Source organism: Salvia hispanica, chromosome 1 (genome assembly GCF_023119035.1).
Source record: "Salvia hispanica cultivar TCC Black 2014 chromosome 1, UniMelb_Shisp_WGS_1.0, whole genome shotgun sequence".
NCBI lineage: Eukaryota > Viridiplantae > Streptophyta > Magnoliopsida > Lamiales > Lamiaceae > Salvia > Salvia hispanica.
In genome coordinates, this window is record NC_062965.1 from 51,800,790 (window position 1) to 51,824,853 (window position 24,064).

The 24,064-nt window shown below is 38.1% G+C and overlaps 4 protein-coding genes across 6 annotated transcripts; all 4 read right to left on the bottom strand.

Annotated features, from left to right (window-relative positions):
* Positions 1–3,534: 3,534 nt before the first annotated feature.
* LOC125200491 (putative late blight resistance protein homolog R1A-4) lies at positions 3,535–6,624 on the bottom strand. The gene is made up of 2 exons (XM_048098129.1): positions 4,044–6,624; positions 3,535–3,899 (listed from the first exon to the last, which is right to left on the bottom strand). The coding sequence occupies exon 1, from the start codon at positions 6,622–6,624 to the stop codon at positions 4,084–4,086; it is 2,541 nt and encodes an 846-aa protein (XP_047954086.1). The 3' UTR covers positions 3,535–3,899; positions 4,044–4,083.
* Positions 6,625–12,937: 6,313 nt separating this feature from the next.
* LOC125219642 (disease resistance protein RPP8-like) lies at positions 12,938–16,163 on the bottom strand. Of its 3 annotated transcripts, none has more exons than XM_048121681.1 (3): positions 15,770–16,163; positions 13,255–15,691; positions 12,938–13,151 (listed from the first exon to the last, which is right to left on the bottom strand). In XM_048121681.1, exons 1-2 carry the CDS (start codon positions 15,950–15,952, stop codon positions 13,832–13,834), a joined length of 2,043 nt encoding a protein of 680 aa, XP_047977638.1. In that variant the 5' UTR covers positions 15,953–16,163; the 3' UTR covers positions 12,938–13,151; positions 13,255–13,831. The 3 variants fall into 3 exon arrangements, with proteins under 3 accessions (XP_047977638.1, XP_047977648.1, XP_047977631.1); XM_048121691.1 differs by having other exon boundaries at positions 13,255–14,602; positions 14,747–16,163; XM_048121674.1 differs by having other exon boundaries at positions 13,255–16,163.
* Positions 16,164–20,746: 4,583 nt separating this feature from the next.
* LOC125199032 lies at positions 20,747–22,342 on the bottom strand. The gene is made up of 2 exons (XM_048097231.1): positions 21,064–22,342; positions 20,747–20,935 (listed from the first exon to the last, which is right to left on the bottom strand). The coding sequence occupies exon 1, from the start codon at positions 22,182–22,184 to the stop codon at positions 21,081–21,083; it is 1,104 nt and encodes a 367-aa protein (XP_047953188.1). The 5' UTR covers positions 22,185–22,342; the 3' UTR covers positions 20,747–20,935; positions 21,064–21,080.
* LOC125200492 (putative disease resistance protein At1g50180) lies at positions 22,240–23,774 on the bottom strand. Its single transcript, XM_048098130.1, has 2 exons — positions 22,355–23,774; positions 22,240–22,250 (listed from the first exon to the last, which is right to left on the bottom strand). The coding sequence occupies exons 1-2, from the start codon at positions 23,772–23,774 to the stop codon at positions 22,240–22,242; spliced, it is 1,431 nt and encodes a 476-aa protein (XP_047954087.1).
* Between the last annotated feature and the right edge of the window lie 290 nt (positions 23,775–24,064).

The following is a 24,064-nucleotide window of genomic DNA, read 5'->3' on the forward strand; positions in this document are numbered from 1 at the left end:
ACCTTTTTAACCAAAAAATATCTTATCATCTCTCTCTTTTATATTTTTTCCCCTTTCTTTATCGAATAGATGATGCAAAGATATGAGATTTAATAGTTCATTAATTATTAATGGCCTACGATCATGTCAATAAAATGTTTGCTGCGTACGTGTTGTACAAATTTATTTAATTTGGGCTAAATTAAGCAATACATCACTATGTGTATATCTTGACGGCCATTTTCGAGTAAATGTCGAATTGATATTAGCCGCATTTATTATTTTAATTTAGACTTTTGTCTATAATCAAGTTGATTGAAAACTAGTAACATGACGATGTCTTCCATTGTCTAGGTATGATATTTGATATTGTAAGTACTTAATTATCAATTTGAAAATAACTAAAATATTAAAAGTAATAGTCAACTTCACAATTTATTTTCCATGAAAGATATCGTTCTCTTTTATTTTTGTATTCTTGATTGTCATTTATTTCCCTATCTAATAGATAATGCTAGTTTACTAGTGGATAAGAGTTTCAATTGGGCTATGAATGTTCAATAGTGACTTCCATTGTGCAAATTTGACTATTGAGACTTGAGGGTATGTTTAGTAACCAAGATTAGTCATTGATAAAATAGATAAATGAGCTAATTCAGTTTGTTTGGTATTCAATATTAATCAATGAAAGTAAGTGGTTTTTATTTTATATTTTTTAGTTTACATATCAAACAAAAGCATATAAAAATTAGAATAAAATAGCAATAATTGTTGTATCTTAATTAATCTTTTAGCTTTATCTTAACAAAGATATCAAAATTGCCATAATTGTTGTATGAATCTATTTAATTCGACCAGTAATTGGTTAACAAGTGTGGGTTTCTATTGCTTTTAATTTAATTATCCGGTCCACACGATTTTGACATCTAATTACACTGTTTTCAGCCGAATTGACTAGAAATATCTAACCTTAGATTTTTTCTTGATTTTAAAACAAAAAAATATATGAAATAAAATTTATTAGCATAATTCTTTTGTATATGGAGTAGTGGAGGTTGAATTTTTAATCTCACTTGCTTCGTGATGATGGTCCAATTCTTGAATAAAGGGACTTATCTGTATTACTTTTGTACTTATGATGTAGACCATTTTATTTACTTTGTGACTTTCTAATTATAATAACAGATAGAAAAAAGTAGTATTTCAATTATTAGTACTATATTTTAATATATTTTGGGATTCGATTGAATTTGTCACAGTTATATCAATTACTAGGAATTTTATTAAATTTGGGATTCACATGTAATTGTTTAAAGTTTCTCTAATATAATTAGATAGGCATCTAAGTTTAAAAATAGTAGTAACATGCAACTCAATATATTTCGTGAATCAACGAAATTATATTTTTTTCTTGACATATTCTGAATATTCTCAATATTCTCAATACCAACTGATTCGTTTCCATTTTCATCTTAAGTGATTTTATATAAAGTGAATAAATTATTATTTAAATGTATAGGCGAACCAAAAGCATATAGAATATCATATTCGCAATTTTTCAAATAAAAATTCGAGTACATATATAGAATTATTAGATTCTTTGCCTTTTTACCAAAGAAAACCTATATTCGAGGCTAAAATGACGGTAGTGTGTGTCCATTATATTATTTTCATTTTGGAATTTGTAAAAAGGTATGAGAATATATTCTTATCGACATAAAAATATCTGCATATGTATTTGACGTGACATCTTATGTTATATATCTACGAAATAATGAGACAAAGAAACATTTGGAATTAATATAAGTATTTTTTTTTTGAGAAATAAAAGAAGTCGTATTTAAAAATTAACTTTTATTATGTAGGACTTTATATGCTACTAATATTTATAATTACAAAAGGTTTAAATAATAAAGCAATAATCCGAGTAATATTTAAAAATCACGCGAAAATTACAATTTCAGAGAAGAACTATATTACATAAAATATCTATGTCGTAAAATAAAATACAAATAAAATCATCTACTAGTATAAGAATATGGTATCATCACTAATCATCTAATTAAGGAATAAAGGAATCATTAAAGAGGGTAAAACACAACATGTAATAAAAAAAATGAGATACTAAAATGGGATAAGAGCCACTTGCACATTGATTTGATGTTAGTTTTGTAGGTTTATGTATGCTGGAATTTTGGTACATTCAATTCTGATATTTTATGAAGAAGAAAGTACTCTATTTTGTTCTTGGTCAATTTGAACCGTTGGATCTGGACAACTTCTGCTCTCTTCAACTGTACATAGGAGAAATATAGTTGCAGAAATTGACATTTTTGGAGTTTCCAAAATCAAAGCAAAACTATCTAAATTTCAAGAATAAAATTAAAAAGAGACGTTTTTTTCACAATATAAATAAATTGTATCCTACGAAGTTGCACTCTTTTTTCTTATTTTCAGGATTTAATTTTGATATTTGAACCGTGTATTCAAATTTTCACTTAACTAACAATATATTGAAATAACTGCAAAAATTCGGAAAAAATAGTTTATAATTATTAATGAAATCCTAATATGAGTAATTTTATATTACCATTTTTTAGCATATAGAGTTAAGATTAGTTCTGGGCTTTGGGCCCAATCAAACATACAAATTCAGAATCATACCATATTTTATAAGGTGAAGTTAAGGTTAGTTTTGGGCCCAATCAAACATTTGGTACTACAATTTATAAAATTTGTGACAGATTAAAAAAGTTAATACTACTAGCTACTATTAGATCCATATTTTTAGTGATAATTTAGTACTTTCTCTGTCACCATTTGGAGTCTCATTTAAGTTCGACATGAATTTTAAGGAATTTTAAGGAAAGTGAAAAAAAGATAGTGGAATGTGAACCCATATTTATATATTAATTTTATAATAGAATGTGAGTGGAATGAATTAGTGGAAAGTAGGTCTACTATCATTTATAGTAAAAGTGAATCGAGACTCTTAATGAAGAAAGGACTAAAATGGTAAACTGAGACTCCATACAGTGGACGGAGGAGTAAATTATAATTTTATGATGATTGTAGAGTGGTCCATTTAAGGGTGGGTTGTGTGCCGGCCCAATTGTCCAACCAACATCCAATTGTTGTTAGTATAATGTTACGTGCAATTTTAGGTATAAGATTCATACTCAAGTTCACATAATAAATAATCTCTAATATTATCACTTCACTGCAAGATTGCCACTTCGTGTATAGTAATTTAAGGTGTCGATCTATATAGAAAGTAAATTTGTTTAGGAATGATTGTTCAAATAACGAATAACAAAAATAAATTACGGCAAAGAAAAGAACAAGAAAATAGGTAAATTCTGATATTATTGAATGAATGATTTTCAATGCACAGAATCTCTATTTATATTAACTAAGGACTCTAGGTTTGGTTCGACACGATCATTTCGGGAAAGAACCAACAAGAAAACTCGAAAGGAGCTTATATTACGCTCGACTCTAATTGTTTTTTTTTAAAAAAATACTCACAATAATTAAAACAAAAGGGAACAAAATACTTAAGCCAACGTGACACAAATTCCCCATATTTGGCCGGCGGCTTCGACTTCCTCTTCAGACGTCCGGCTGTCTTCATCCCTTCAGCCTCTTGAGCTTTATCCTCCATGCTCTCCGGCCTGTGTAGCCGGAGTCACGGTGGACGAGGGTGTTACTTCACTCGTATGATCAGATGTTTTAACAGAAATTTAACTGACAATAGTTTTGGTTACACACATAATTCAAGAATCAAGTTTCATAATTCAAGAATCAAGTTTCACAATTCTCAACAAAATCCAACAAATCAATATCCTTGAATTCAGGAAACAACATGGAAACACACTTGGGATCATGCGACATCTGACCCATTTTATTTCTCTCATTGGCTGAAAAACAAAAAAAAGGAATATTGGATGTGATCTTATAATATAACAAAAACTATGTCAAGTTTAAATCACAAGCACAAAGCAAAAAAAAAAAAGAAATGAATTGAGGTGGTTTGTGCAAATTAAAAAAGTGAGAAGACTAACCTGTTAACCAAGCTGAGAGTCCGGCTGCGACTTCTCATCATTAATAAGAACGGTGGATACGAAATGCAAAGAGAGATTCTGGTAATCTCGCAGCAGATTCGTAAACTAAGGGATTGCAGTCTATTAATTCAATTGTAGCCTTTCTTTGTGTGACCATTGAGGAATCACGCATCCAATCGAGATGTCTTAACTTGTAGCAATGTCGTATGCTTAAGAGCTTAAGCCTTGGGAGGCTTCCATGTTGAGCTCTCCATTGCACCAAATCGGTGTCTTCAATTACAAGTATCTCAAGTTTCAAAAAACACCTCAAGTCTAAATCCCACTCTGGGCCTTGAAAGGCATAATGTTCTAACTTGAGGGTAATAAGATTTGGTAGCATCGAACCAATGTCGTTCATGTTCTGCCAAGGACATCCTAAACCACTCAACGTCAATCCATTAAGACTTGATGGGAACATTGACAGAGGAACCAGAGTTGCCCACTTCATATCAGGGTAAAATACAGCAAATTGAAGACTAGACAAATTGTGGAGTTCTCCTGAGATATTAGCCAAGCCACTCAATGAGTCGCTATCATCGTCTTCATCATAAGGCTTCCTCATCCTCATAAGTAGTAAATGCTGTAAATTTGGGATTCTTTTGAAAATTTCTGTAGTGCAACTCTTTGTACTCACGCCTGAAATAAAAAAGACTTTGTCCAAAATAGCATTAGAATTGGAATTGGGGGTGGGCAGGTCTCTTCCAAAGACGTCAAGAAATTGTAGGTTTTGCATGTCCCATATTTCCATTGGCATATATGCCAGAGCTCCACGCTTTATAATGTGCACATATGGAAGGATACGCAAGAATTGAAGGTGCAAAAGGTTGGATATGGAAACAGGTAGGTCTTTGTTGCAAGTTAGGGCAAGATACTTTAGGCAAACGAGTTTTAGGATTTCAGATGGGATATGATAAAATCGGACCTTAAGGGCATTTAGTACCCTGAGCAACTTGAAATCCATGGCATGTATTGGAACTGGATAAGGGTGACCAGGACCATAACAAAGGAGAGAACGGATAGTGGATGGACTATCACGTTTTATTGAATCATACACTTCTTTGATGGCAAGTAAAGTGCTGGAATGGACACACAATCGACGCTGACGCTGGTCTTCCATAACTTCATAGCAACTTTGTAAAACATGCAAAAACTTGATTTTACTCGCTTCTTTCTTACACAAGTGCTGCCAGCAAGAGTGCACACGAAAATCTTGTTTTGAAAACCAAGATACTCGATCAAAATCCAATAGTAGAAGATGATATGCATCAGCAAGCTCAACCAGGCAAGTAAACACGTGCATAGTCTGATTTCCAACCTCATGCTCTCTCAAATTGTCAATTTTGTCAACAAACCCCTCAGCATTTATAGGAAACAGGTCATATTCTAGGTTAATATTACAATACGGGGGATAAGCTCCCAAATAGAGAAAAACCATTTTAAGAAATTGAGGTAAGTATTCATAGCTTGGGAAAAATACCTCGGATATTTGATCATATGCATCCTCAAAGACTGGATTATGTTGTTTTTCGGCTACCTTTGTCCAGTATTCTTGGATACTCATGTTAAGCTCTTCTCGGGTACTCCTGTTGGCTTCTGTTAGGAGCTTTGCAACCTCAACTATCATAAGTGGAAGACCTTCACATTTTTTTGCAATCTTTTCTCCCACTTCCTGAAGGTAAGGTGGGAAACCTTCTTCACCGAACACCTCCTCACCAAGTAATTTCTCACTCTCTTCTTTATTCAATAAACGTACTTTATGAAATGGAGAAGCTTTATTATTTATCCTGCTTGTAAACAAAATTCGGACATTCTTTTGTGACAAATTATCCAACAGGTAACGCATGAATCGTGTGTCCCATACATCATCCAACACAATGAGACATTTCTTAGACTTCAATATGCCTTCCAAGCGTCTAAACAATGTCTCTTCGTCATCATAGTCTCCGTGGGTAAGCATTTGGTGGTCAGTGTTGGGATCCACCTGAGCTAGAATACAGCGTAATGTATCATTGCCTTCCCATTTTCTGCCTATTTTGACCCATGCTCGAAGATCGAAATGTCTCTGAATGGATGGATCGTCAAATACTTTCTTAACAAGAGTGGTCTTTCCAACCCCCGCCATCCCAGTAACTAATAACCGATCCTCTTCACCTTTGATCAGACGATCCCTGACTTGTTCAAATTGATCAGATAATCCAACCATTTTTGAGTTGATTCCACCAAAATCAATCCTTGAGGAAACAGGTTCGCCTTCTTCTTCAGGCATATTCGCCAGTTCTGCAAAGTATGCTCCCTCCAGCATCTTCACTATCTTGACGAAGATAGAAACATTCTGTTGCAGAGGCTGCAGATCTACAAAGAAACTTTCTGAGCTTTCGAGTTGCGGAAGTATCTGGTCTACAACGTGGGATTCGAGTATATCTTCGAACCCCCACACGATCTCTTTGATTCGTTCATCCCAAGCATTCACCTCCGTCCTGATCTTGCTGTACCCGGCGGTGCTGTGGTCCAATTTCCTCAAAACATTTTGCAAGAAACACATAGCATCATAGGCGGGTTGTAAGATCTGTGGAGAGGGAGGTGCGAGACGATTCCAGAAGAGTCTGTATGGCACTCTTGAGAGAACCAGCTGCACCATAAGCAGCCATCACCCAATAGGTGGAGGGTTTTGTGGTGGTGACGAGGAATAGATGGTGAAGTTGCAAATCAGTTGTCTACAAAGTCACCGCTGCACATGTATCGACTAATGATATATACCATCGTGCACGCCATACATTGCTTCTCAATTTGATACGAGTATTTTTTAAGGTGATTATGGCAGATTCAGTATTTGGAAATGGCAATATTCAAATTAGTTACTCCCTCCATAACTAAAAAAATACTCCCTTCCCTCCTCCCGGCTAAGATGACACATTTCTTAGCCGACATGAGATTTTAAGAGTTATTGGTTAAATCTCCCGGCTAAGATGACACATTTCTTAGCCGACATGAGATTTTAAGAGTTATTGGTTAATGTATTTAACTGGAGAGAGAAAGGATGAGTGTAAGTATTAAAATAGAGAGATTGGATATTTAAATAGGAGTGAGAAAAAAAGTTTGACTGTATTATTTGGAGAGAGAAAGTTAAGGAAACGTGTCATCTTAGTTGGGACAAACTAAAAAGGAAAACGTGTTGAGACTGAGGGAATAGTCTCATTTGTAAACTACGTGAGTCTTAATAAAAAATCGATAAAGTAAGACATCAGACAAAAAAGTGTATAAAATATGAGAGAGGAGAAAAAATGGATGAAGTAAGAGAGATACGCTTTCTATTTTTAGAAATAATACTATTTGTTGTGAGCATTCCAAAATATCAAAATGAGATTATATTTCGTGTATGGAGGGAGTATATCTTACTTCTCCTTTCGTGCTGGGCCTTGGGCCTATTTGATGTATTGAGTGAATTGAAACATTTATTGGCGGACATACGAGAAAGGAAAAATGAGATATTTAATGGCGGACGCGAGAAGTTAATAAATGAATCATAATCCTGTACGTATAAGTCCCCCAGTTTAAACTATGACTCTTTGACCCCGTCACTTATACTCTTAACAACAGTGCTATATTTCAATCAAATATGACTCTCACAAGCTGACTTTATGAATTGATCACTTGCAATTGATAATTGTTTGATGGCCTTTCGATGACACAAATCGATGAGTTGCAATTTGTGACTCTCACAAGTCGACTTTATGAATATTCTCATGCACACTATATTTGCAAAGGAACCATAAATTAATTTATCTATGATAACAAATTATGATCAATATTATTATTGCAAAGTAGGTTTTTGTAGTCTCGGGGTTTAGGGTTTGAGATTCACTTGGTCCTCCTTTTGAAACCCTCCCTTAAATTTGAGAGTGTGGCCACTTCTGACATACAAGTGCGTGTTTGGTAGCTAAGATAAACCAAGATATATGAGTTATATGGATTATTTGACTGTTTGGTAGATAAAATAAGACTATGTTAGGCCATCAAAGTCCATCTCGGCCCACTGAGGGCCTGCATTGAATTTGTTCAAAATGGTGGATTATTTAACAATCCAAAAGAGTGAGATAACATATCTTTCTTACAGCCCATCTTAATTAATTATCTTATGCTAATTTAACACTCATACCAAACATTCTAACATAAAACTCCATAAAACCAAGAAGCATACCCTGTTATGATCGCGTTCGGGTTTGGCAACCTTGAAAGCAGAGCTATAGCGTCTATATATAAGCTCGTTGTACGAGATGGTATCGGGATTAGGCATTTGACTAAAAGCAGCAAATACCTTATCAAGTACCCCGTTTTTAGTATCTGCAGCAAGAACAGAGTTCCATGATATAATTTCCTTCTCTGCCATTTCTCAGAAAACCGTCATCGCACCGGAAACGCAGCCGAATTTGCCACGCATATCAATCAATCAGTTAGCAACAAACACGCTGCATTCAGCGCCAGTGTTGATCCTTTGCAAGAATAGCTGTTGGGTATGTTCAGCTCCAACAATGACTAAATCATCGCGTTCCAATTGACTAAATTCATCTCCAGGAGCGACTCAAACGACCTGTCCGCCTTCTCCACCATGACATGCTCATCAAAACAACACTTCAACGTGCAGCAATGCGTCAAACTACCCAATGCGAGAGAAGAAAATCTAGCAACGCTGCTGCTAAGAACACTCGAAAACGTGAACTCATCCATACGAACACCACACGAGTGTATCTTGGAGAAAAACCTTGAGCCGTTTCTGCTTCTTCCCCTGCTTGCATACCCTGTTATGATCGCGTTCCAAGAAGATGAGTTCGGGCTTGGCATCCTTGAAAGCAGAGATATAGAAATAGTGACGGGATTAGGCATTCGACTAGAAACAGTGAACGCCTAATCAAGCGCTCCGTTTCTAGCATTTGCAGCAAGAACAGAGCTCCATGATACAATATCCTTCTCAGCCATTTCTCTGAAAACCATCATCACACTGGAAATGCAGCCGAATTTCCCGTGCATATCAATCAAGCAGTTGGGTATGTACAGCTCCAACAGCAGACAACAAAAAAAAAATAACACTACTTACTATTACAAGTTAACTACTTATTACACATATTAATTGCTACTCAAGAACAAGTAAATCCTAGGCTATCACAATTTCAAAATTTTCAACAAGTATAAAAACGCATCAACTAATTCAATATACTATCAAAACAAAGTGAAAATCATGCATAATGCGGAGAAAAAAAGATGTAATGTTTTCACAGAAATTTAACTGACAATAGTTTTTGTTACAAACATAATTCAACATATTCTGAATCGTAGTCTTAAGAGAAATGGATGCACAATCACTGGATAGAATGGGGGTGGCGAAGGCGGAGGAGAGGAGTTTGCAATGCTTAAGGTGGTGGTGGGATTTTGTATTGCTAATCACGTGTATTGATTAAAACAGCTATGACAAATAAGACTATGGTTCATATTTGGTCATACGATAAGATTCACAAAAACACTGATCTTCTAAAGCTACGCATCGCTCTTAGATGGACGGATATTGGATATTCCAAAACCCGGGTTTCCTTCCTCATACATCATGATTCGCGTACTTCATAAGTAGTTCATACAAATGAGGTTAGAATAAGCACACAAAAAGAATTGCGCATAAACTATGAAAAAAAATTGTTCACATACTGGCATCATGATCAGATGCTTCATTGACAATCTGCTCGTGATAGGGTTTAAGTTCCCTATCGAGAGGTTTGTAGAGCACACGAAGATTTAACGGAGCAAAAGAGATAATCCCTAGTTGAAGTTCTAGGGTTTTGGAACAAGAATGAGAAAAGAAGTATTTTATTTCTTAATTCTCAATGGAGCAAAATACTATAGAATTCTATTATTTATAGAATTCTAAATCCTAAACCTATCTTGCTAATCAAGCAAGATAATTAAAATAAAAGATTACAGAAGATATGCAAAATAACTAAAGATAAATAACTAAAATAAGAGATATGCTAAAATAAAGAAAGGAATATTGAGGAAGATCTTTAGCGAGATTTGCTAGATCGAGGGCCCTATCAACTCTCCCACCGTTGAAAACCACCTTGCCCTCAAGGTGGAAGGCAAAATAAGAACAACCAAACTCGTATCCTGCCTTCGTAGATTCAATGTAGCAGGAGAAGATCTTTCTTTCCTTCAAAATTTGCAGTACCCGGTCCACATTAGTGTCTTCAAGACAGCCAATAACAGACACACTTTCCAAAGCATTTCTCCCAATTAGATCACACGTAGGATGTAGATTAAATGAGTTCCAATGGTTGTTCTCAAAGGATTCTCTCGCCATTCGAACTCTTGACGGATCAGTTGCCGGACCTTGCATTACTCTGCAATTTCTACCCAAGAACTCTTCTCTACTATCTTCTGTCAACTCCAGGAAACTAGTAGAATAAAAAACAATATGATTACCAAGAAGGCTTAGAGAAGTGATAACCTTTTTGTTCTCTACACGTACAAGAGTGGTGGCCAAATCAACAGCCATTCTCATCTCCGTTCCTACTTTATCATCCGTGGTCTCCGGTGAGTAATCATCTTCATTGCCTACGTTGCCGGGTTCGAGATCTTGAGTGATGGAGAACTGCTTCTTCTCTGTATGCCCCTTAAAAGAGGGGCGAGACCATCTCTTCTGAGGCCTAACCGGCAGCTTGCTGATCTGCTGCGCGGGGATTCGCATTCCTGCATGGAAATGGTGCCGAACAGCCGGTAGGTTGTCATAGAATCTACGACGGGCTGGGGCGCTGCAGAAATGGTGGTCAGCAGAGTTGTGGTTGAAAGGCCGGTTGGCGTACTCACTGAAAATCCTTGCTCGAGGTAATATTGAAACATCGACCACCTCCTCCAGAGTTAATTCCTGTGTCAAGCTATGACAAATTATCACTAAGAAATTGGATGACGCCGGATTACGACTATCATTAGGCACAAAAGCTCCCGGATCAAATATAAGAACGCCGTTGTTTGCACCAAACTGAAGGGATGCTCGGCTCCATTTGGCATCTCCACAAAAGGACGCCTTCATATCATCACTATAAGATAGTGTGGGAGTTGCTCCATCTATGTAAATTCTGGCATCACTTCCATGGGAGACAACGTTTACAAGTTTCGATGCAACAGAAAGAACAACTACATCATCGGGAATCTTGCTCGGTGGTATAGTGCGAGCATCACCATATCGATCAAGAAGTCCTGTTGCATCTCCGAAATCACCTTGTATATCTCCTGACAAAACACGCAATTTACCATTAATCACATTGCAATTTTGGGGTTGCAACTCAGTATTGATGCCCAAAAATTCCAATACAGAGTATGACTTTGATCTATCTGTGCAAAGGAATGAATTGAGCTCATTTAACTCCTTAATTTCAAAAGATCCAGTTGGTTGCTCAGATTCAAATGGAACAAGGGCAGCCACATCCTCTTTCAACATAGCTGCAGATTCCTCAAAAATCATAGAAGCAGCTAGTCCATTAGACATAGCCACCTCCATAAAATTCTCACGGCCCTCCGAGTTCTCAACAGGAGTGGCGCCATGAAGATGCTTGTTGCACATCGGAAGCACGCGTGCATCCTCTAATTTTCCATCCAAAGTATTGCAATCATCGGATACCCCGTCTCCAGTCTCTGTGGGCTTAACGACGTCCAACACCTCATTGGGAATGCCAGCACACAATGAACTGCCACCTAATCGCTCTTCGTCGTCTACTTCCGGAGCAAAATGGTAACGAACTGCCACCAAGAAATCCTCCCACGAACCCTTCATGTCAGACTTTTGATAATTATGAAACCAATCCAACGCCGGTTGTTCAATAATGTTTTCAACCACGGCCAAGCGAACCGATTCATCAGTGACAAAATAATTGAAATAGTCTTGAATACCAAAAATCCAACCTAACGGGTCATCCCCGTTGAAGAGAGGTGCTTCAATTCGAACACGGGTGGGGACAAATTCTCCAATGGTGCGTGACGGCGGAGGTCTCCAAGTCCGAGTTGATGAAGCAACCTTTGGCTGCGGCGGTTGGACTGATGAGTTGCTGCTGCCAGAGGGAAGTGCGCGAAGTTGACGGTTCACATCGGGTGGCCGAGTATGCCACGTCGAAAGTTGAGGCGAGCACGCGTCGAGGCTGATCGGCGCTTCCTCGGTCAGCGAGTGCTGCCCAAACTTTGCTAAAAATTTGCCGTGAGCATTGAGTTGCTGCTGTAATTCCACGAGCAAATCCTTGACATCCTGGAGTGCATGCTGTTGTGATTCCTCGAGAAGAGGCATGGTATGTAGAGAAAATCCTAGGTGCATTGAGTTTTTGACAGATTGGAGAAAGATTTTTGTGAACTGGCGTGAGTCGAGGTATTTTGAGAGATCAATTTTGATGGAGGAAGAGTAATCAATGGAAAGCACCAATTGATAGGGTTTAAGTTCCCTATCGAGAGGTTTGTAGAGCACACGAAGATTTAACGGAGCAAAAGAGATAATCCCTAGTTGAAGTTCTAGGGTTTTGGAACAAGAATGAGAAAAGAAGTATTTTATTTCTTAATTCTCAATGGAGCAAAATACTATAGAATTCTATTATTTATAGAATTCTAAATCCTAAACCTATCTTGCTAATCAAGCAAGATAATTAAAATAAAAGATTACAGAATATATGCAAAATAACTAAAGATAAATAACTAAAATAAGAGATATGCTAAAATAAAGAAAGGAATATTGAGGAAGATCTTTAGCGAGATTTGCTAGATCGAGGGCCCTATCACAAATATAAAAAAAGCATCAACAGATTCAATATACAATCAAAACAAAGTGCAAATCATGCATAAATGCGGAGAGATTATTGAATTAGAGAAAAAAGCATGTAATGTTTTAACAGAAATTTAACTGATTACAAACATAATTCAACATTCAGGTTTCACAATTCTCAACAAAATCCAACAAATCACTATCCTTGAATTCAGGAAACAACATGATAATACACTTGAAATGATGGGATAATGCGACATCTGACCCATATTATTTCTCTCATTTGCCTGAAAAACAGTAAATGGATATTGGATGTGACACTATAGTGAAATAAAACAAAAATATGTCAAGTTTAAATCACAAGCATAAGCATTTTAGACGAAGGCTAACCTGTTAACCAAGAACGGTGGAAATGAAATGCATAGAGAGATTCTGGTAATTTCGCAGCAGATTCGTAAACTAAGGGATTGCAGTCTACTAATTCAACTGTAGGTCTGACCATTGAAGAATCACGCATCAAATCAAGATGTTTTAATTTGTAGCAATATTGTAGGCTTAGGAGCTCAAGCCTTGGGAGACTTCCATGTTGAGCTCTCCACTGCACCAAATCGGTGTCTTCAATTGTAAGCATCCCAAGTTTCAAAAAACAGCTTGATTCTATATCCCAGTTTGGGCCTCGAAAGGCATAATGTTTTAAATTAAGGATTTCAAGATTTGGTAGCATCGAACCAATGTCGTTCATGTACTGCCAAGGATACCCTGAACCACTCAACGTCAAAATTCCAAGACTTGAGGGGAACATTGAAAGAGGAACCATAGTCTTCCACTTCATATCAGGCTGCTGAACAACATATGTCAAATTCAACAAATTCTGGAGTTCCTCTGAGATATTAGCCAAGCCACTCAATGAATTGCTATCATCATCTTCATCATAAGGCTTCCTCATATTAAAAATTGATAGATGCATTCAATTCGGGATTCTTTTGAGAATTTCTGCAGTGCAACTCTTTGTCCCCGCGGCATAAACATATAAGACTTTGTCCAAAATAGCATTAGAATCAGAATTGGGGGTTGGCAGGTCTCTTCCCGCAACGCTCAGTAATCGTAGGTTTTGCATGTCCCATATTCCCATTGGCATATATGGCTGAGCTCCACGCTTTATAATGTGCACATATGGAGTGATTATCAAGAATTGAAGGAGCAAAAGGTTGGACATGGATACAGGGAGCTCTTCGTTGCACGCTAGACTAAGATACTTTAGACATACAAGTTTTAGAATGTCAGGTGGGATATGATAAAATCGGACCCTAGTAGCATTTAGTACCCTGAGCAACTTGAAATCCATGGCATGTATTGGCACTGGATAAGGGTGGATTGGACCATGACAAAGGAGAGAACGGACAGTGGATGAACAATCAGTTTTTATTGAATCATACACTTCTTTGATGGCAAATAAAGAGTTGGAATGAGCACACAACCGACGTTGTCCTTCCATAACTTCATAGCAACTTTGTAAAACATGCAAAAACTTGATTCTACTAGCTTCTTTCTTACACAAGTGCTGCCAGCAAGAATGCACACGACAATCTTTATCTTTATTTGAAAACCAAGACGGTCCTTCCTCTTGATCCGCATGCAATAGAAGAAGATGATAACTTTTAGCAAGCACGTCCATCCAATCGATCAAAAGAAATTCCCAAGCATGGTCTTTATCCGTAAGCTCTTCTAAAGTTTGTTCCTCAATTTGTTCAAAAAACCCCTCAGCATTTACATAAAATATGAGCTCATGTATAGTAATATTGCTATATGGGGGGAAAGCTCCCAAATAGAGAAATAACATTTTGAAAACTTGAGTCAAGTAGTCATAGCTTGGGTAAAATACCTCAGATATTTTATTATATGCATCCTCAAAGACTGAACTATGTTGTTTTTCGGCTACCTCAGTCCAGTATTCATGGATACTCTTGTTAAGCACTTCTCGATTTAGGAGCTCTTCGGCTATACTCTTGTTGGCTTTTGTCAGGAGATCTGCAACTGTAATTATCATAAGCGGAAGACCTTCACATTTTTTTACAATCTTCTCCCCCAATTCCTCAAGATAAGTTGGGAAACCTTTTTCACCGAACACCTTCTCACCAAGTAATTTCTTACTTTCTTCTTCATTCAACAAACGTACTACACGAATAATTGGAGAATCTTCAATTCTCAGCCTGCTTGTAAGCAAAATTTGGACATTCTTTTCTCGCAAGCTATCCATTAATCGTGTGTCCCGTTCCCATACATCATCTAGCACAATGAGACATTTCTTATCCTTCAGTCTCTCTTTCAAGAGTCCAAGTAATTTCTTGTTGTCATCGTTGTCTCTTTGGGTAAGCATTTGGTGGTGAGTGCCGGGACTGGGGTCCACTTGGGCTAGAATGCACTGTAATGTTTCATTGGATTCACATTTTCTGCCCACTTTGACCCATGCTCGAAGCTCGAAATGTCTCTGAATCGATGGATCATCAAATACTCTCTTAACAAGAGTTGTCTTTCCAACCCCTGCCATCCCAGTAACTAAAAACTGATTCCCTTCATCTTTGATCAGACGATCCTTGACTTCTTCAAATTGGTCAGATAATCCAACCATATTTGAGTTGATTTCACGAAAATCAATTCTTGAAGAAATAGGTTGACCTTCTTCTTCAGGCATATTCAGCAGTTCAATATCGTACTCCGCACCCATTACCGTCACCCTCTCGATGAAGCAATCAACACTCTGCTGCAGACTCTGCAGATGAACAGAGAAAGACAAGCGACCCCTGTCGCTTTCGAGCTGTGGAAGAATCTGATCATAGAAATGGGATTCGAGTAAATCTTCAAATTCCCATATGACCTCTTTGATTCGGTCATCCAAAGCATTCACCTTCGTTCTGATCTTGCTGTAGCCGGTCTCGTCCAATTTTAGCAGAACTTTCTGCAAACAACACATAGCATCATAGGCAGATCGTAAGATCTCAGGAGAGGGAGGAACCAGCGACATGCGAGATGATTGTAGAATATCCTGAATCGTGTTCTTGAGAGAAACGGCAGCACCAAAAGCTGCCATCACCTAAGAGGTGGTGCTAGACGTAATAGTGGAGAGTCTGTGGTGGTATTGAAGAGGGATAAGTTGCAAATCGTAGGATGCAGTTTTTGGAGGTGAAGAGGAAGAAGTTGGTGACGGTGGTAGGTGGTGGTGGTGGTGGTGGTGGTGGGATTTGGAAATTTGAGCTGCAATTGGTATACTGAATTTGCAATCAACGTGTATCGACAAACGATCCCTCAATCCACGATATATTTTAAGGTTATGAGAATTCAAACATTTTGTCATTATAACTTTTTAGTGTGCATTTGTTTTAATAGTAATCCATCTGTCCACCGTTAGGAGAGTTCCACTTGAATTCGACACGTATTTTAATAACTATCTCTTCCGTTCCACTACAAGTAATGGATTTCTTTTGGACATGAGATTTAAGAAAATGATTTATATTGAGTTAAAGTGGAGAGACTAATGTGGAGTATGAGAAAGGAAAAAGTAATAGAGATAAAGAGATGCTGATTGCCGACTTCAATAATTTTAGGTTAACTTCTGGTCACTTTAATGTTATGTATTTTTTCGCCATAGTTGAGGCGAAACTTTTCGGCACGGAGTTTTGGAAAGAAATATTGGGTGTGTTAAATAAATAGATAAAAAAGTAAGAGAGAGGAAAATGTAGAGAGAATAAAGTATAAAGTGAATAAAGTAGAGAGAATAAAGTAAGAAAGAGAAAAAAGTTACCATATATAGAAATGACTCAACTATGAAGAAACTTCTCAAAATAAAAAATGACTCAACTATGAAGAAACAGATGGAGTATTTTTTACGATTGTGTTATACCATTAAAGTTTTGATGAATTTAATTTGTCGTTTAAATCATAACTTTTGATTGATTTATGAACAAAAATGTATAAAAGTGAAAACAAAATTTATTTTTAAAAGTTCGTACTCCCTCCGTCCCAGATAATTCGACCCAGTATTCCATTTCGGGCCGTCCCACATAATTTGTCCCACTTCATTTTTACTATTTTTGGTAGTGGACCACATATTCCACTAACTTATTTCTACTCACATTTTATTATAAAACTAATAATTTAAAAGTAGGACCCACATCCCACCAATTTTTTCAACTCACTTTCCATTACATTTCTTAAAATCCGTGCCGGGTTAAAGTGTCCCAAATTATCTGGGACGGAGGGAGTACTCCGTATGATATTGATAAGAAGTTAACCAAAAGTTAAAATAACAGTTTCCTATTTCTAAAACATTTAATTTGGCAATTTATATATGTATGATGTATGCTAGCCGGTAAAATTGACGATGATTTAAACATAACTATACCAACTCAATTATTGAAGTCAGCAATCAGCATTTCTGATAGAAAACTAGTGAATCCAATGCCAATATCACTTTACCATTAACAAATGTGTCATCTATTTTTCTAATATTGTAACAAATTTTCCTGACTAATACAAATAATTGTGACTAGTGGCCAATAAAGTAACCATTTTAAATTTTAAATTAAGCCATTTTGGTTGCTTATGCTGATTAGACAATGTAAAATACTCCATCACTCTATATCTTGCTTCTCGAAGAAGAATATTTTATTACTGCATAACAAACCATACCTGCTCAATTATTAAAGTCAACAATAAGAATTGCTAATAGAAAATGAAGCGTTAAAATGAAAACGGTTAAGTGTCTCTACGAAGTATGTATCGATTAATGATACCACAGTTCATGCCATAGACTACGCTTAAATTAATTTATCAGATGAATGTTTATTATTTTTAGTTCAATTGGATATTAAAAGGACATCCACAATGGGACACCCTAAGCGACGGCCTATGCACCGCCATGTCAGCTTTTTTATCCTACTCCTATTCCACCTGCAGTGGGGCGGACTATAGCCCGCCCTAAGCGACACCCTAAGCATTTTACTTCTATTTTTATGTTTGCAAATATAAATAAAAATAAACAAATAAAAACAACACAATTAAAGGGAAATTCTAAATTTACTTAATTTTAAAAAAAAAGTTACAAAATAAGAAATAAAAAAAAAGCACTAAATAAAAAAAAGGAGGCTAGTCTAGAGAAGCCCCTACTTGCGGCTGAGGCCATCGATCATCCGCTGGATGCCCTCGATTTGAGCCGGGTTGGTCGCCTGCCCTCATGAGGGCGGTGTGCGCGTCCAACAACGTCCTGTAGTCGGAGGAGGTCGCCAAATCCGCGTACGCATGGGCTGCAGTCGAAGTCGCGGACGGCGTCGAACTCGGGGTCGGCGACGGGGCCTGGTCAGGCGGCGCGGCGGAGGAGGATGTGGCCTTGCCCTTGCCCTTGGCAGCCTTGACGCCAGGGGGACGCCGGGAGGACAACGGTGTGCCGGAACTCTCATCCTCGAACACCGGACTATTGAGGTCCATCGGAGCGCGCCGCTATCGCTATTTGTATAATCAGTGAAGGTGCACTTCGACGCTCTCCTCCTCGCCACCGTCGATTGGGAAATCACACCACCAACGAACTTCTGCTCGTCCCTCAAGAGCGCCCAGGACTGGTAGTGCTTGAAATCGCCGTACAATGAAATGTACAACTGCATCGCTTTGTCCCGCACATCCGCGAGACTCTCGCCGCTGGCCTGCTCCCTCTCGCACTTCTCGTACTCCCCCGCGAATAAATTTACCTGCTTCTTTATTTGATCCCAGTGCTTGCGGAGCTGCTCCATGTGGCACTTGTACGCGTACGCCGGCTTGGCCGCGTTGTATTTCTTGGTGATGCGCTCCCAATACGCAGTCACCCTCTGGTTTTTGGCGTACACCGGATCCTCCGAAACATCAATCCAACATATCGTCAAGACGATGGATTCGGGGTCGGAGTAGTTCGTCCTTCCCGGGGCGAACTCTTCGCACACCTCCGTTGTAGGCAACTTCTGGGCTCGTGCCTTGGTCCGCTTCTTGTTGGTGGAGGACCCAGAAGCGGCGGCGGCATCGGCGGCGGGCCGGCCGCGAGGTGCGGCGGCGGCGAAGGGGCGGTGGGGAGAAGGTTCCTGTCGGACAGCCCGTATGAGTCGGTGGAAAAGTCGGGATCGTACTCGGCGTTGGTGTCGAATGGCCGGTATTCGTCGGGTTCTGTACCCGGCCATCGTGCACCACCGAACATCGGACTATTCGAATAATCTCCGGAATCCATTTTGCTTGAAAATGTAGTGAATTTGAGAGTGAAGTGAGAAAAATGAAGTGAAAATGAGAGGAATATATAGGTTTTGAAAATTTAATAAAACTAAAAAAAAAACTGAACCGCGTCGCCATCGTCCGTGACCCATCGTCCGCGTCGTCCACAGTGGCGGACGATGGGTATCCTCCACGCATCGTCCGATGTCCGCCACTGCAGCATTGCGGATGGCCTAAAGATGATTATGCAAGATCTAATTTTTGGAATTGACTTGTTATTAAGTGCACGTAAAATGATATATATCCAAATTGCTATGGCAGAGATAAACTCTCTTTACTCCGTTCAATTAAATATTTTAAAGGAGATTTATTTTAGGAAAAGAAAAACAAAACTCTCTATATTTCATGAGTAAAATTAAGAAAGGGAGTTTTTCACCAAATAAATTGTATCCTACAAAGTTGCACTGTTTTTTCTTCTTCTTAATGGCATGCTTAGTAGGGGTGATAATTCATTTAGGGATAGAATTTTATGAAAAAAAAATATTATTTTTATTTATAAAATTTCATCCTTAAATGAGTTATCACCCTACCAAACACTGCCTTAGTGTTTTATATTTGTAGACTGGTCCATTTAATGGTGGGTTGTGGGCCGACCCAATTATCTAACAGCCGATTGTGTTCTGAATAGACCAGTGGGCCTAAGGAGATGATATATAAAAAATTAGGCAGTCCAGCCCAAAACTTGATTCACAAACACACGCACTCTCTGTCTATCTTTTCCTTTTAATTTGTCTCACTTAAGGTGCCAAATTTCTATGTTTAGAAACAGATGGAAGTATGTATATTTCGACATCCCTTAAAAGTTGGAACAAATTTTAAAATTATGCATGTCCAAATACAATAACAAAGGCAAATATGAAGCCTATATATCCACCTCTACACTTGAAGCTCAATTCAACTACAACCAGCTTCTTTCCTCACTTGTCTCTCCTTAACCCTCACCGCCCCATCCCAATCCCCTCAAGCTCCACCACCTTCCTCATATCCCAGCGTATCCTTGATACCAACGCGCTCCATGTGACTAAATTCTTCTCCGGGAGGGACTCAAACGACCTCTCCGCCTCCTTAAAACAACACTTCCGCGCGCAGCAATGTGAGAGAAGACAGCCAGCAGTGCTGCTAAGAACACTCGAAAAATGATAAATCATCCATACGAACGCCACACGAGTGCATCTTGAAGAAAAACCTCATGGCATATCTGCCTCTTTTTCCCCTGTTTGCATACCCTGTTCCAAGAAGAAGAGTTTGGGTAGTTTGGGTTTGGCATCCTTGAAAACCACTCCAGAAGCCATCCATTAGTTCGTTGTACACGATAGTGTCGGTATTAGGCACTCGACTAAAAACAGTGAACGCCTTATCAAGCGCCAGTTTCGATCCTTTGCAAGACTAGCTGTTTGGGTATGTACAGCTCCAACACCAACAAATTGCGAGACTCTAATTACACAAATTAATAACTAATCAAGAACAAGTAAATTCTAGGCTATTACAATTTCAAAATTTTCATTAAATATAACAAAAAAGTATCGACTAATTCAATATCCAATCAAAATAAATTGAAAATCATGCATAAAGCAGAGAGAGTATTGAATATGGGAAAAAGCAAGCAATGTTTTAACAGAAATTCAAGCTGACAATAGTTTTGGTTACAAACATAGTTCAACATTCTGGTTTCATAATTCTCAACAAAATCCAACAAATCACTATCCTTGAATTCAGGAAACAACATGGAACACACTTGAAAAGATGGGATAATGCAACATCTGAAGCATTTTGTTCTCTCATTTGCCTGAAAAACAATGAAAGGATATTGGATGTGACTCTATGTATAAGATAAACATGTCAAGTGTAAATCACAAGCACATGCATTTGAGATAGAAAAGAAATGAATTTAAAAAAAAATGTAAGAAGGCCAACCTGTTAACCACTTCTCATCACTCATAAGAACGGTGGCCACGAATTGTACACTTAGATTCTGAGAATTTCTCGGAAGATGCATAAACTAAGGGATTGCAATCTACTAATTCAATTACAGGTGTTTCCTCTGAGTTACCACACAACCAATCGAGATGTTTCAATTTGTAGCAGTATCGCAGGCTTACGAGCTTAAGCCAAGGGAGGCTTCCATGTTGAGCTCTCAATTCCACCAAATCAGTGTCCTCAATTACAAGGTCCACAAGCTTCAAAAAACAACTCGATTCTATATTCCACTTTCGGCCTTGAAAGGCATAATATTGTAGTTTGAGGATACCAAGATTTGGTAGCATCGAACCAATCTCGTTCATGTACTGCCATGGATACCCTAAACCAGTCAAAGTCAACGTTAATAAACTTGATGGGAACATGGAAAGAGGAACCATAGTGTCCCACTTCATATCAGGGTTTACTACATCAATTGAAAGAATTTTCAAATTCTGGAGTTCCTCTGAGATATTAGCCAAGCCACTCAATGAATTGCTATCATCGTCTTCATCATAAGGCTTCTGCATCATAATCAAGGATAAACAACTTAAATTTGGGATTCTTTTAAGAATTTCGGTTGTGCAACTCTTTGTAGTCACGCCTAAAAGATCAGAGACTCTGTCCAAAATAGCATTAGAGTTAGAATTAGGGGTTGGCAGGTCTCTGTCCCAGACCTCAAGATATTGTAGATTTTTCATGTCCCATATTTCCATTGGTATATACGGCACAACTCCACGCTTTATAATGTGCACATATCGAAGGATAATCAAGAACTGAAGGTGCAAAAGGGTGGAAATTGAACCAGGGAGCTCTTTGTTGCAACCCAGGGCGAGATACTTCAGACAAACTAGTTTTAGAATTTCAGGTGGGATATCAAAAAATCGGACATTACGAGTATTCAGTACCCTGAGCAATTTGAAATCCATGGCATGTATTGGCACTGGATAACGGTGGGCAGGACCATGACAAAGGAAAGAACGTAAAGTGGATGAACAATCACTTTTTATTGAATCATACACTTCTTTGATAGCAAATAAAGTGGTGGAATGGGCACACAACCGGCGTTGGTCTTTCATAACTTCATCGCAACTTTGTAAAACATGCAAGAACTTGATTTTACTAGCTTCTTTCTTACACAAGTGCTGCCAGCAAGAATGGACACGACATTTTTCATTTGTAAACCAAGATAACGGATCATAATCATATAGAAGAAGATTATAATTATCAGCAAGCTCTCTCAAGATACCGAACACAAAGTATTCCTTAGTCGTCGATCCATCCATAACCTCATCATCCAATTTCTTTTTCCCAATTTGTTCGCAAAACCCCTCAGCACTTACACAACACATGAGATCATGTGGATCAATATTTGTATATGGGGAGAAAGCTCCCAAATAGAGAAAAAGCATTTTCAAAATTTGAGGTAAGTAGTCATAGCTTGGGAAAAATACATCTGATATTTGATCATATGCATCGAGAAAGACTGAACTTTGTTGTGTTTCAGCTACCTCGGTCCAATATTCTTGGGTACTCTTGTTAAGCTCTTCTCCAGTACCCTCATTGGCTTTTCTTAGGAGATCTGCAACTGTAACTATCATGAGTGGCAGACCTTCACATTTTTGTGCAATCTTTTCTCCCAATTCCTCAAGGTAAGGTGGGAAACCTTTTTCAACAAACACCTTCGCACCAAGTAATCTCTTACTTTCTTCTTTATCCAACAAACGTACCGGAGCAATAAGTGGAGAATCTTCAATTCTTAACCTGCTTGTAAGCAAAATACGGACATTCTTTTCTTGCAAGGTACTCATGAGTCGTGTGTCCCATTGCCATACGTCATCCAACACAATAAGACATTTTTTATCCTTCAATCTGTCTTCCAAGACTCCAACTAATTTCTCAAAGTCATCTTTGTCCTCTCTTTGGATAAGCATTTGATCGTGAGTGTTGGGTTCAACTTGAACTAGAATGCATCTTAATGTCTCATTGGATTCACATTTTCTTCCCACTTTGACCCATGCTCGATGCTCGAAATGTCTATGAATCGATGGATCGTCAAATATTTTATGAACAAGAGTAGTCTTTCCAACCCCTGCCATCCCAGTTAATAATAAACATTTCAATTCAGCATCTGCATTTTCACTTTCACCTTCTCCTCCTAGAAGAAGAAAATACCTCACTCCTTCTAATAGCTCGGACAATCCAACCATGTTTGAGTTGATACCACGAAAATCAATTCTTGAGGAAAGAGGTTCACCTTCTTCTTCAGGCATATTCAGCAGCTCCATTTCGTACTCTGCCTCCATCACCGTCATCCTCTCGATGAAGCGATCAATACTCTGCTGTAGACTCTGCATTTCTACTAAGAAAGGCAAGCGATCTTTCTTGCTTTCAAGCTGTGGAAGAATCTGATCTGCGTAATGGGATTCTAGCAAATCTTCGAATTCCCATACGACCTCTTTGATTCGTTCATCCAAAGCGTTCACCTTCGTCCTTATCTTGCTGTAGCCCATCTCGTCCAGCTTTAGCAGGACTCTCTGCAAGCGACACATGTCATCATAGGCGGATCGTAAGATCTCAGGAGAATGAGGAAGCAGCGAGATGCGAGACGATTCAAGAAGACTTTGAATGGTGTTCTTGAGAGAAACGGCAGCACCATAAGCAGCCATCACCCAATAGGTGGTGAAGATGCAAATCAATTGGATACAAAGTCAGCGCTGCACTGTACATGTATCGTCGTGCACGCCATACTTTTCCCAGTTTGATATTTTATGGTATTGGAAATGGCTATACTATCAAAATATTCAAATTAGTTACTCTCTTCATCTCTAAAAAAAATAATCTCATTTCAAACATCATAAATTTAAATAAAAAATGAATAAAATAAGAGAGCGTGTTTGATATTTTTTGGTGGACTTCATGTTTGGGCTTGGTATTTCTCTGGCCCAAGCTGGATTGA